This window comes from Delphinus delphis, chromosome X (genome assembly GCF_949987515.2).
Source record: "Delphinus delphis chromosome X, mDelDel1.2, whole genome shotgun sequence".
Classification (NCBI taxonomy): domain Eukaryota; kingdom Metazoa; phylum Chordata; class Mammalia; order Artiodactyla; family Delphinidae; genus Delphinus; species Delphinus delphis.
The window spans coordinates 34744503-34757185 of NC_082704.1; the positions used below are offsets into that span (position 1 = coordinate 34744503).

At 38.7% G+C, this 12683-nt stretch overlaps 1 protein-coding gene across 1 annotated transcript in view; it reads left to right on the forward strand.

The window, feature by feature from the left end:
- Positions 1–12683, forward strand: part of GUCY2F (guanylate cyclase 2F, retinal) — an 80572-nt gene that overhangs the window by 42774 nt on the left and 25115 nt on the right. The window contains exons 9-10 of the mRNA XM_060001996.1: positions 6576–6752; positions 9067–9223. Of these exons, the coding sequence (XP_059857979.1) occupies positions 6576–6752; positions 9067–9223 (334 nt within the window). The remainder of the gene's footprint in view (positions 1–6575; positions 6753–9066; positions 9224–12683) is intronic.

The window sequence follows — 12683 nt, forward strand, 5'->3', positions numbered from 1 at the left end:
ATTCTGGTTATTTCTTTCCTTCTAGTTTCTTTGCTTTTAATTTGTTCTTTTTCTAGTTTTTTGAGCTGGAAGTTTTTATAGTTGATTTTAACCGTTCTTAGTTTCCAATACAGTCACTTAAAGCTAGAAAACTTCCTTTAAGTACTGCTTCAGCTACATCCTGGAAGTTTTTCTTTTCTTTTAAAAAATTTTTATTAAAGACGCAGACCTCCTAGAGAACGGACTTGAGGTTATGGGGAGGGGGAAGGGTGAGCTGTGACAGGGCGAGAGAGAGTCATGGACATATACACACTAACAAACGTAGTAAGGTAGATAGCTAGTTGGAAGCAGCCGCATGGCACAGGGATATTGGCTTGGTGCTTTGTGACAGCCTGAAGGGGTGGGATAGGGAGGGTGGGAGGGAGGGAGACACAAGAGGGAAGAGATATGGGAACATATGTATATGTATGACTGATTCACTTTGTTATAAAGCAGAAACTAACACACCATTGTAAAGCAATTATACCCCAATAAAGATGTTAAAAAAAAAAACTTTTATTATAGAAAATAACAAACACACAAAATAAACAGAATGATATAAACAAACTCCATATGCCCGTCACCCAACTTCAACAATTATCAACATTCTACCATTATTATTTCATCTCTACCTCCACCCACTTCTCACATCTCTAACTTGGTTATTGTTGTTATTTTGCAGTTCTGTATTTCTGAGGTACAATTACACGCATTGAAATGCTCATATCATAGATATATAATTTTGATGAAGAGATATGCGCATATAATCTAGACTTCTATTATGATATAGAATAGGGGTTGGCAGAGTTTTTACATCCTGGCCTGTTTTTTACATCCTGGAAGCTAAGAATGTTTTTTACATTTTTTAAGGGTTGTAAAAAAAGAAAACAAAGATTATGCAACAGAAACTATACATGATCAGCAAAGCCTAAAATATTTACTATAGGTACAGAAGAGGATTGCTGACCCCTGATATAAAACATTTCTTTCTCTCAAGAAAGTTCCCTTGTGTTCATTAGTAAATTATTGCGTTCCCCCCCAAACCAAAGAAAACCACTGTTCTGGGTTTTTGGTCTATCTTGCATTAATTTTGCTTATCCTATAACCTCATATAAGTGGAATCATACAGCATACTGACTGATTCATTCATGTTATCATGTGTATAAATAGCTTGCTCTTTTCATTGCTGAGTAGTAGTCAATTGCATGAATATAACACAATGTAATTATCTGTTTTCCTGCTGATGGGCATTTAGGCTGGTACCAATTTTGGCTATTGTGAATAAAACTGATACGAATATGCTTTTTATGTCTTTTTATGGACACATATTTTAATTTCTCTTGGGTAAATACCTAAGAGTGGAATTTCTATGTTAAAATATAGTATATGTTTAACTTTATAAGACACTATCAAACCTTTCCTAGTTTAATTTCCTACACGCAAGTTATGAGAGCTCCATTTACATCATCACCAATGATGTAGTCTTGTCAGTCTTTTTGGTTTTAGTATTCTAGTAGGTTTCTATGGGTATCTCATTGTGTTTTTTTAATTTTAAATTATGATAAAATGACAGAAATTACCATCTCTAAGTGTTGAGTATATTCACATTTTTTGGCAACAGATTGTCACAGCTTTTCTCTTGCAAAGCTGAAACTCTGTACCTATTAAACAAAACTCTCCTTTTCCCCAGTCACCCTCACCGCTTGATAACCACCATTCTATTTTCTGCTTCTATGAATTTGACTACTTTAGATACCTCTTTTTGTCACTGGCTTATTTCACATAGTATAATGTCTCATTGTGTTTCGAAAAGACTTTTTTATTTACGTATAATTTGATGAATGAATTATCTGTTCAGTGAGTTTTGATAATTGCATATATTGCATATATCTGTGTAACCACTCCCCAAAACAAGATACAAAATATGTCTATCACCCCAGAAAGGTCTCTTGTTTCCCTTCTCAGTCATTTCTTTTATCCCAGAGGCAATCATTGTTCTGATATCTATCATCATGAATTAATATTTTTTCTGTTCTTGGATTTCGTATAAGTGGAATGATAGACTATATACTCTTTTGTGCCTGACTTTCTTCTCTCAACATAGTGTTTTTAAGATTAAATCCACGTTTTTGCAGGTATCAGTAGCAGTTCACTTTTTTAAATTTCTGAGTAGTATTTCATTTTATGAATATATCACAATTTGTTTATAATTTTCCTGTTGATGAACATTTGGCTGGGTTTCCAGTTTTTTGGAGTTATGAATAAGACAACTATAAATATTTGTTTAATTAAGAAAAAACACATAACATAAATTTTACCATCTTTATTTTTAAATGTACAATTCAGCAGTGTTAAATATACTTGCATTGTTGTTAAACACATCGCCAGAACTTTTTCAATTTGCAAATATAAAACTCTGTACCCATTAAATAGCAGCTCACTTTTTTCCCCTCCCCCTCTTCTGGGTTAACCACCATTCTACTTTCTGTTTCCATGAATATGACTACTTTAGACACCTTATATAAATGGAATAATATAGTATTTGTCTTTTTGTGACTGGCATATTTCACCTAGCATAATGTCTTCAAGGTTCATCCATGTGGTAAAGTGTGAATAGATTTCTTTCCTTTTAAAGGCTGAACAATATTCCATTTTATGTTATTCATTCATTTCTTGATGGACATTTGGGTTGCTATGAAAATGGGTGTGCAAGTATCTCTCTGAGATCCTGCTTTCAATTCTTTGCATATATACCCAGGAGTGGAATTTCTGGATCATATTGTAGTTCTATTTTTAATTTTTTGAGGAACCTCCATACTGTTTTCCATAGCAGTTGCATCATTTTACAATCCTACCAACAGTACACAAGAGTTCTAATTTCTCCACATCCTTGTCAACACTTGTTATTATCTGGTTTTTTTTTTTAATTTATAGTAACCACCCTAATGGGTGGGAGATGATATCATATTGCCATTTTGATTTGCACTTCTCTGATGATTAGTATGTTGAGTATTTCTTCATAGGCAACTATAAACATTTTTGTCCAAGTATTGATATTTTTGTGAACATGTATTTTCGCTTCTCTTCGGTAAATGCTTAAGAATAGACAAACTGAGTCATAGAGTAGATGTACGTATAACTTTATATGAAACATCCAAACAGGTCTCCAAATTGGTTACAATATTTTACACTCCTGTCAGAAATGTACAAAAGTTCCAGTTGCTTTAAATTCTCAGCAACATTTGTCTTTTTGATATTTGCCTTTCTACGGTGTATAAAATGTTATCTTATTGTGGTTTTAATTTGCATTTTCTTGATGACTAATGTTATTGAGCATCTTTTCATGTGTTTATAATTCATTTGTATATCTTCTTTTGTGAATTGTCTGTTCACATTTTTTCCCATTTAAAAAAATTGAGGGTTTTGCCTTTTAATTGTTGAAATGTAGACGTTCTTTATATAACCTTCCTTTGGTCAGATATATGTTTTACAATATTTTTTCTCAGTCTGTGGATTGTTTGTTTAATGGTTTTGATGAGCAAAATTTTTAATTTTGAGGAAATCCAATTTATGATTTTATTTTGCGGCTTGAAAATCTTTGCCAATTCCAAGATTTTAGATTTAGGATTATGATCCATTTTGAATTAGTTTTTATGTATGGACTGAGATAGTGGTCATGGTTAATTTTTTTTTCATAGCGATATCCAGTGTTCCAGTAACAATTATTTTAAAAAGCCTTTCCTTTCTCCACTTAATTAACTTTTCAACTTGGTGAAAAGTTGACTGACTATATATGTGTGGGTATATTTTTAGACTCTGTACTCTGTTTCACTAACTCATTAGTGTACCCTACTGCCAATATCACACTATCTTGATTATCACAGCTCCAGAGTAACTCCTATAGTTAAGTGGTATAAGCTCCTGCAAATTGTTCTTTTTCAAGATTGTTTTGGATAGGGTAGTTTATTTTAATTTTCAATAAGTTCTTGAATAAACTTGTTCATTACTTCAATAAAGCCTTCTGGAATTTTTCATAGGGGGTTATATGAATTTATAAATCAATTTAGGGAAAATGGACATCTTAACAATACTGAACCTTCCAGTCCATTAATGTGGTATAGATCTTCATTTATTTAAGTTTTCTTTAACTTTTCTCATCAATGTTTTGATGCTATTATACAATATTGAGTAGAAATGGTGAAGGAAGACATCCCTGTCTTGCTCTTGACTCTAGAGGAAAAGAATTTAATGTTTTACTCTTGGGTTTGATGTTACCTGAAGGTTTTTTCACACATGTCCCTTTGACTTCTGATTTTCTGTGAATTTTTTTTTAATCATGAAGAGGTTTTTGTATATTCTCTGACTGCCTGCATAAGTTTAGATTTTAGGAGTTTAATTATGATGTGTCTAGGTGTAGCTGTCTTCATCTGACCTGACCTCTCTAGTATTTATCACATTTTCCTGAAATTCCTTCTGGCATTTACCTCACTTCCCTGAAACTCTTCCTGTGGTGTTCATAATGTTGTTCTAAATAAGCCTTTCTCCACTTCTCTAGCCTCATTTCTAAGTCTTTATGCAGGATGTTCTTCCTTTTCCCATCTTTTAAATGTTGATATGCACCCCCCGCTTTTCTTTTTATTTTATATGCTTCCCTTGGGTTATCTCATTCACTCCCATTAATTTCATCTACCATTTACATGTTTACAATTCCCAAGTCTATTTAGCTAGAACACACTATCTCCTTGGAATAGTTCCACCTTGATGTTCCACAGGCACCTCATTCTTAATGTGTCTCAAACTGAATTAATCAGCTGTCCCCATCACCCAGAATTTGCTTTCCCACTGTCTTAGGTCAGATTCTCTAAAAGCGGAGCCTGAGATGGAGATTCTTGTTCAAATTACTCATTGAGAGAATGCTCTCAAGAGAAAAGGAGTGAGGATGCAGGATAAGGCAGAAGCAAAAGCTCGGCAAGTATGTGATCTCAGCTTGAGACTAGCTTCAGTATGATTTTATGGGAGAAATACTGGAGCACAAGTTATACCATGAGTTCCACTTTGAGGTGAGGGAGTTGAACTTTTGTACCTTTCCCAGTCAGTCAATCATTAGCTGAGGTCTGTGGGTAGGCCCTAACCTTTCAAGTAAGATAGCTCCCCTTTGGCTTAGCCTCTAGGACAATTTTCCAGAGAATGGAGCGACTGTGAGTTACCAGCCAACATTTACAGCAGCTGCAGGATGCACTGTAAAGGGGATATAGGTGGGGCACCAACATATCCACTACTAAAACATCCCTGAATTTCTTATATTGATGTATATCACTGCCATCTATCCAGGAATCCAAGTAGAAATCTAGAAGCAAAAATGGAGCCCTTTTCTCTCTCATCCCCCATTAAAAAGTAATAATAATAGATAACAATTATTGAGTGACCGTAATATTAATTTCGAATTCTATAGCACGGTTCTCAAAGCTGCACAGGATGTGGCGCCTGTCTAACTCTCCAGCCTTTTATAAATTTATTTATTTATTTTTGGCTGTGTTGGGTCTTCATTGCTGCACACGGGCTTTCTTTAGTTGTCTTGAGTGGGGGCGACTTTTTGTTGTGGTGTGCAGACTTCTCATTGCGGTGGCTTCTCTTGTTGCAGAGCACAGCCTCTAGGTGCACGGGTTTCAGTAGTTGTGGCACGTGGGCTCAATAGTTGTGGCACATGGGCTCCAGAGCGCAGGCTTAGTAGTTGTGGCTCACGGGCTTAGTTGCTCCGTGGCATGTGGAATCTTCCCGGACCAGGTCTTGAACCCTTGTCTCCTGCATTGGCAGGCGGATTCTTAACCACTGCGCCACCAGGGAAGCCTATCTCTTCAGCCTTGTGTCTCATATTCTTTCCTCTGCACTGTGTTCTGGCCACCCTAAACCTGTTGCAATTTCCTCAGCATAACATGCTCTCACTCTCAACCCCTCCCACCATGTCACCTTCACATGGTCAGCTCTTACTTGCGCTTCATGATGGTCTAGACATTACCTCCTCAGGGAAGCCAGATCTCCCAGACTGAATTAGATACTTACCATCTGAACTCTACCAGCATCCCATTCTCCCATAAGAAACCACTTCACAGGGAAATACAGCTGTCAGTTTGTTTGTCTATCACCCTTCTTTAAATGTGAGCTCTTTCAGGATATTGATTTCATTTTGTTTATCTCTATATCACTAGCATGCAGTCCAATGCCTTGGACATTGTTGAGACACACTAAATGCTTCTCACATTAGTGGGAAAAAATGAATGGATACAAAGGTAAAATGTAGTCAAAATTCGAAGTGTTTCTTCTGAAACAAATTTTGTAAGCTTTGGCCTGATGTTTATGTAAGCTATTTATTTTAATAGATGCTGCATAGATGAATATTCACGGAAAGACAATCTATTCCACCTCTTACTGTACTAACCTCTTTAGTATTCCTGGGTCACTGAGCTCCACTCCACAGTGTCCCTAAAGAATCAGGAAGAAGGCCCCAGCTCCAATTGAGACAGAACAGCTGTGACTCTCTTCTCTCCCTCTGTTTCCAGATGAAGGACCTACGTCATGAGAATATTAACCCTTTAGTGGGCTTCTTCTATGATTCGGGGACGTTTGCCATTGTGACAGAATTCTGTTCCCGAAGGAGCCTGGAAGACATACTGACAAATCAGGATGTGAAACTAGATTGGATGTTTAAATCATCACTCCTGCTGGATCTCATCAAGGTTAATGGAAAGACTGAAAATCCAGGATTTTCCCTGTAGATTAGAACTTCAATATTTTGGGATGTTTCACTTGCCTTGGATCATTATGATGCTCTTACTCCTCCACCTTCCTTCCCTGTGTCTGCCCTCACTTCTTCTCATAGCCCTTTTGTCCATATCTGTTATAAGGTCCTGATACAGAAAGAGTTTGCTTGCTCCTCACCTGCTCCCCTGTTTGAGGGCCAGATTTTTGTCTTTACTTCCTATAGCTATTGAGCACTCTTCTGCCTTAAGCAATCCTTTCTTCCATCCCATTTCTCTGCCTTCTGGATGTGGGAAAGTGCTCATTCCCAGGCTCTTTGGTTCTGCTTAGCCCCATCTCCTGGCTTTCACGTTCTAAAAGGTGGTTCAGTCTAGAACTAGGTGATGGGTCTTTGCATAGGTCTATACCATAGGTATAGATGTGGAACTCAGCATGACCAGAAAGCCAAAAGACCATCGGTTCTACCAGGCAGCACCTCCATTCTCAGAGGCAAGGACTATTAACAGCCAGCGGGGTTCACAGATGGGTCCATGGATGGACTTCAGTGGAGTCTATGAACTCCCTAGAGTGATATGAAAATTGTGTCTGTGTGCACTTGTAGTGGGCTGATTTGGATAGCCAATAGTCATTGAGCTTCCTGCATATTAATCACAGTCTTGACCCTTGTATTGTGGCCTAACTCTTTTCAAGGTAGCTTTATAGACATAATCTCATTCCAATTTTCTATAAAAGAAGTGTGATTATCCTCCTTTTACAGAGGCTCAGAGAAACTAAATGAGGTTTTTGTTATATAGTGTCTACCACACATAGTAGATACTCAATAAACATTTACCAGCTGTCTATTAAGTGGCAGAGCTAATAATAGAATCTAAATCTCTTAATTCCTATTCTAATACTCTTTCCACTCACTCTGTAAGCAAAGTCCCGTGAGTTAAGGGAGAGTCCTCTAAATGAGTCCTCTCAGACCCGTGATGAATGAAACCTAAGCATTAGACACCTAGGGAGAAATCTCCCCCACTATAGACTCTGCTTGGAAGTACTGGGGACTCTACAGAATTTCCTAGGGTGCAAGATGTAAAGCATACAAATACAAAGGGGTGTCAGGTGGCAAAGTAGAGCCAGATACTTAAAAGGACTCAGCATAAACAGTTCCGAGATGACTGCACTAGAAAATGGATGTATTTATATGTGAATGATTAAACCCATCTGGTAAAGTCCTGGTAGATCACATTTGAATGTCATAAGGTTGCCAAGCAAACTGTAGCAGTCAGTATCAGCTTTCTTGCTTTCAGCTTTCTTTTTTATTGTCTATTTTTAATTAAAAATATATAAAAAATAAATTGTATATATTTTATATAATTTTAATATATTTTATATAAATTATAAAAATAAGACATTTCTAATTATAAAAGTAATGCATTCAATTAAATTTAGAAATCAAGTGATATAAATATATTGGGAAAATACTGACAATTACTCAATCCTCCTTCATATCTTCCCCCCAAATTAATCACTGTTGACAATTTGGTGATTAGCCTTGCAATTCATTTTTCGTGTATTTACATACATTATAGATTTTGTTTGTTGTTTAAAATACATACTGTCACATAGTTCTGCAACTTACTCCTTTTCACTTACTTTATGGCTTAGATATGGTCCCCTATCGGTACATACAAATTGATCTTATTATTTTTAATTGTTGCAGACTATTCCATAGGTTGGATGTACCACAATTTGGACGTCCCTTCTCGATATTTATTATACATCCAATTATATAATATAAAGCAGAGCTGCAAGGAGCATTCTTGTGTATGTGCACATGTGCAAGCATTTCCTTGGAGAAGTAGAATCCCTAGGTCACAGGGTACGCATACTTTCCATTTTGATAGCTATTTCCAAATTACCCACCCAAAAGGCTGTACCAATTTCCATTCCTGCCAGTAGTAGATGAGAGTTTGGCTAGACCTTTTGGGGGAAAATCAGAATCTTCAAATTCTTGACAATTATATATGTGTAGATCTCTCTGTGTTTGAAATGTCAATAAATCTTCCAATAACACACAGTTCTTTATGCCCACAAGATATGATTCTTCATCAAAACGTAAAATTTTAGCGCTAGAAGGGACCTGGAAACGATTCTTGTTGTCAGAGTTTTGCTTTGCCTGCGTGTAAGAGAAAAAGGCTGAATTCTAGATCATAATAGCTCATGCCATTAACAATCTCAGAAAGTGGTTCTAAAAGCCCCAAATAGTTAAATAAGTTGCTAAATAAATCCTGTTTGTATCATCTGCAGGGCATGAAGTACTTACATCACAGAGAGTTTGCTCATGGGAGGCTGAAGTCTCGGAACTGTGTGGTAGATGGGCGTTTTGTACTCAAAGTGACAGATTATGGCTTTAATGACATCTTGGAAACGCTAAGACTCTCCCAAGAGGAACCTTCTGCGGAAGGTAAGCGATGTATTGTACCCTTCTGATGCACACAAGGTAACTCCAAAGTTCAAATGAGAACATGCCCTGAATTAAAGCCTCAGGCTGATTCAACTCCCCACTTTTGTTGAAAAGCAGCCTCATTTCCAAGCCAAAGGAGTTGAATGAAGTCTGCAGGCTGTAATCTCAGCGCAGCCAAGCCTTCTGAACAAAGCCAGTGCAATAATGTTGAGTTCCTGCTGTGGCAGGATTAGGTTATATTGTGTGGAGACCCCAGGTGTCCCTGGAGGAACTTGCTGAGCACTAGGCACACAGTAGGTGCTCAATAAATACTTGTCAGATTGAATGGAAGGTAATTTGGTAGCTGGACTCCCACAAAGCCCATTCTGGAATGGGATGTCACTAGAGCCTACCCTCACTGTCTCTGTCAGAGAGAAAGAAGCAAGGGGGGGGGTCGGCAGCAAGTAAATGCTCTGTGGGTTGTGTGGGATGGCTTCAGACCGAACTATGGCCTTCTAGTAAATCAGTAGGCATGCCTGTAATGTCCACTTTGTGTTTTTGTCTTCTATTTAGTGCACGTGTGGCAACACCAAACAATGCCTGTAGAGGTCATAACAGATCAAAGAAATAGAAACCTGAGATGGGGCTTGGGAGTGGGTGATTGAGAACTATGAGGGAATGAACTGATGGAAGGGAGGGAGGAAGAAAGAGAAAGAGTAAGGAGAGAAAATGAATAGGGTTAAATACATATAGGAAGTTTGCACATTAAAAGTTTTAACCGGTATTGCAAGGGGGAAGAAGAGAAATAATGACACAAAAACACAGAGAAACAGACAACCCAGAAGAGACACAGAGAGGGAGAGATGCAAAATGACAACATATACTCATATTCTTAAAATGATCTTTGGTGTTATAAGCTTTAAAATTGCTGACTTTATAGGAGAAATGAAGAGTGCAGGACACAGAGAGACACATGCACGGATAGAGACACAGTCCAGTCATCAGTGGCATCATCTTTGAGCTTTACAAAGCTAGTGGAATACGAAATTTTAGGGAGTCATCCGGTCCAACTTGCTCATTTAACAGATGAGACACCTGAGTCTCAAGATTTGCCCGAATCGTGCAGCCACTTAGCAGCTAAATTAAAACATTTAGTAACAATTTCCTCTTTCTCTGCCCATCCATGCTTTGAAGGACTTGCAGCTCATGGTAATCACAATAGCAACAGGTGCTATTGTCTTCCTCTGGGTCTCTGTTTCTCTGTCTCTCTCTGTCTCTGTCTCTCTCTTCGTCTGTTTCTCTCTGTGGGCCTGTTCTTGTTGACCACTTAGTCGTATGGGTATTATTTGGCTAATCCCAATTTGAGAGCTTGGAGTAGTTGCCTGGTGTTAGTGCTAGGATGTTGGGACAACCGCTGTAGAGTGGGAAGTACTTAGCTTCCTGTCAAAATTACTCATCTATAAAAGATAAAACACAATGTCCAGCTTCCCAGAATTCCATTGAATTCACAGGTTGGCTACTTTCAAACTTAAGAAACTCTGGTTTCAGAGTGAGGAAAGCTAGCTGCAGTGGGTGTTTTTTATTTTTATTTATTTATTTTTAAAATTTTTTATTATTATTATTTTTTTGCGGTATGTGGGCCTCTCACTGTTGTGGCCTCTCCCGTTGCGGAGCACAGGCTCCGAACGCGCAGGCACAGCGGCCATGGCTCACGGGCCCAGCCGCTCCGCGGCACGTGGAATCCTCCCGGACCGGGGCACGAACCCGTGTCCCCTGCATCGGCAGGCGGACTCTCAACCACTGCGCCACCAGGGAAGCCCTATTTTTATTTTTATTTTATTTTATTTTTGGTGGACTGTGTCTGTCTCTTTCCCTGTTTCTCCCTCTTAACGTTTCATTCCATTCTCCAAATTGCAAGGGCAATCTGGATGCTCAGTCCATTCTTTGCACACTGCAGCCAGAGGGAGTTTCCTAAACTGCAAATCTGATCATGTTACAACGGTGCCAAAATTCATTGAATGGCTTCCCATTGCTCTTAGGATAAAGTTCAAACTCTCTTACGTGGCTTACAAGCCCTTCATGGTCTGGGCCGTGAGGACCTCTTGTGCTTAACCACTCCCTCCTCTGTCTCTGTGCTCCAGCAATGCTGACTGCCTTCCAGTTGTTTATTTGCACCAGGCTCTCTCTTACTTCCAGAACTTCACACATGCTGTGCCCATTGCTTGGGACACTCTTCCCTTCCTACTCTGTTACCCACTCATCTGAGTCTGGCTAGATTCTCCTCCTCCCACAGGGCTCAACTTAAATACCACTGCTTCAAGAGACTTTCCATGACCCCTTAGGCTTGGCTAAATTCTCCTCTTTATGATCCTTTAAGGCTTTGAACTTTGTTGTAATACCACATTTTGTTGGTATTACATGTTTAATTAGCTGTCTTCTCTCCCTCCCCAAACTGTAAGTTTTGTGAAGGGGAGAAACAGGTTTGCCTCCCTCGGTGCCTTTCACAATACTTGGTGGAGTAAATGTTTGTTGAATCAATGAATGGATGAAATAAAATAAAATAAAGAAATTTGAGGCTCCCTGCCTTAGACGACAGGGCTAATAGAATCTTATCATTGGAAGGCCCTTGGAGGTCATCTGGCTCAATTTCCATTTTATGGATGGGGAAACTGAGGTTCAGAAAGGTGAGCTGATCAGTGACCAAGTTGAGATTGTGAACCCAGGTCTCTTGACTTCCACCATGTGTTCTCTTGTACCACACCACACTGGCTCTCCAAGGTTGATTTTATCACCATAGCAGGGCTCAAGAGTTAGTAGTAGCTCCAGCAAACACAAAACAAGCCAAAGTGATTTTTCTAGTTTTTTTTTTTCCTGAGAGTTCAAGTCTAATGGTAGGTAGTGGCTCTTACTTGGCTCTGGAGTGGGAATGGGAAATGGGGGCAGGTTGTAAGTGTATTCATTACTGCCCACTCTCAATTACATAAGTATAGTCCAGATAAAGCCTCATTTTAGCCATTAACAACATACATGTAAGTGCTCTCTGAAAATACTGTTTGGTAGTGATTGTATTTAATAACCCAGCTTTTTACCAGAGAGTCATGTCCTCTTTTCCCTTCTTGTGCTTTTTTTTTTCCTTCTTGTGCTTTTAAATGTGCAGGGAGAGAGGATGCCAGGAAGAAGCAGCTGCATACCATTTTCCCTCCCCCCAAAACCGTATGCCTGAAATCCCATGGTCAGAAATGTATTCCTTTGACTAAAGTGTTATTCAGTCTTTTTGGCTTTATTTGCAAATATCAGTTCTCCTAGGTGAGGAGATAGAAGGGCAAAACCACTATAGTGAGCGTATCAGAGACTCACAGGGGTGGTGGGGCAGGCGAGTTGGGGGACAAAGGCTGGGGACACCTGGAGGGCAAAGAGAGATGAGTATGTGATTCGGGGTGAGGCTAGAATTCCCTGTTCCACCATTTTGATCAGAGTTGCC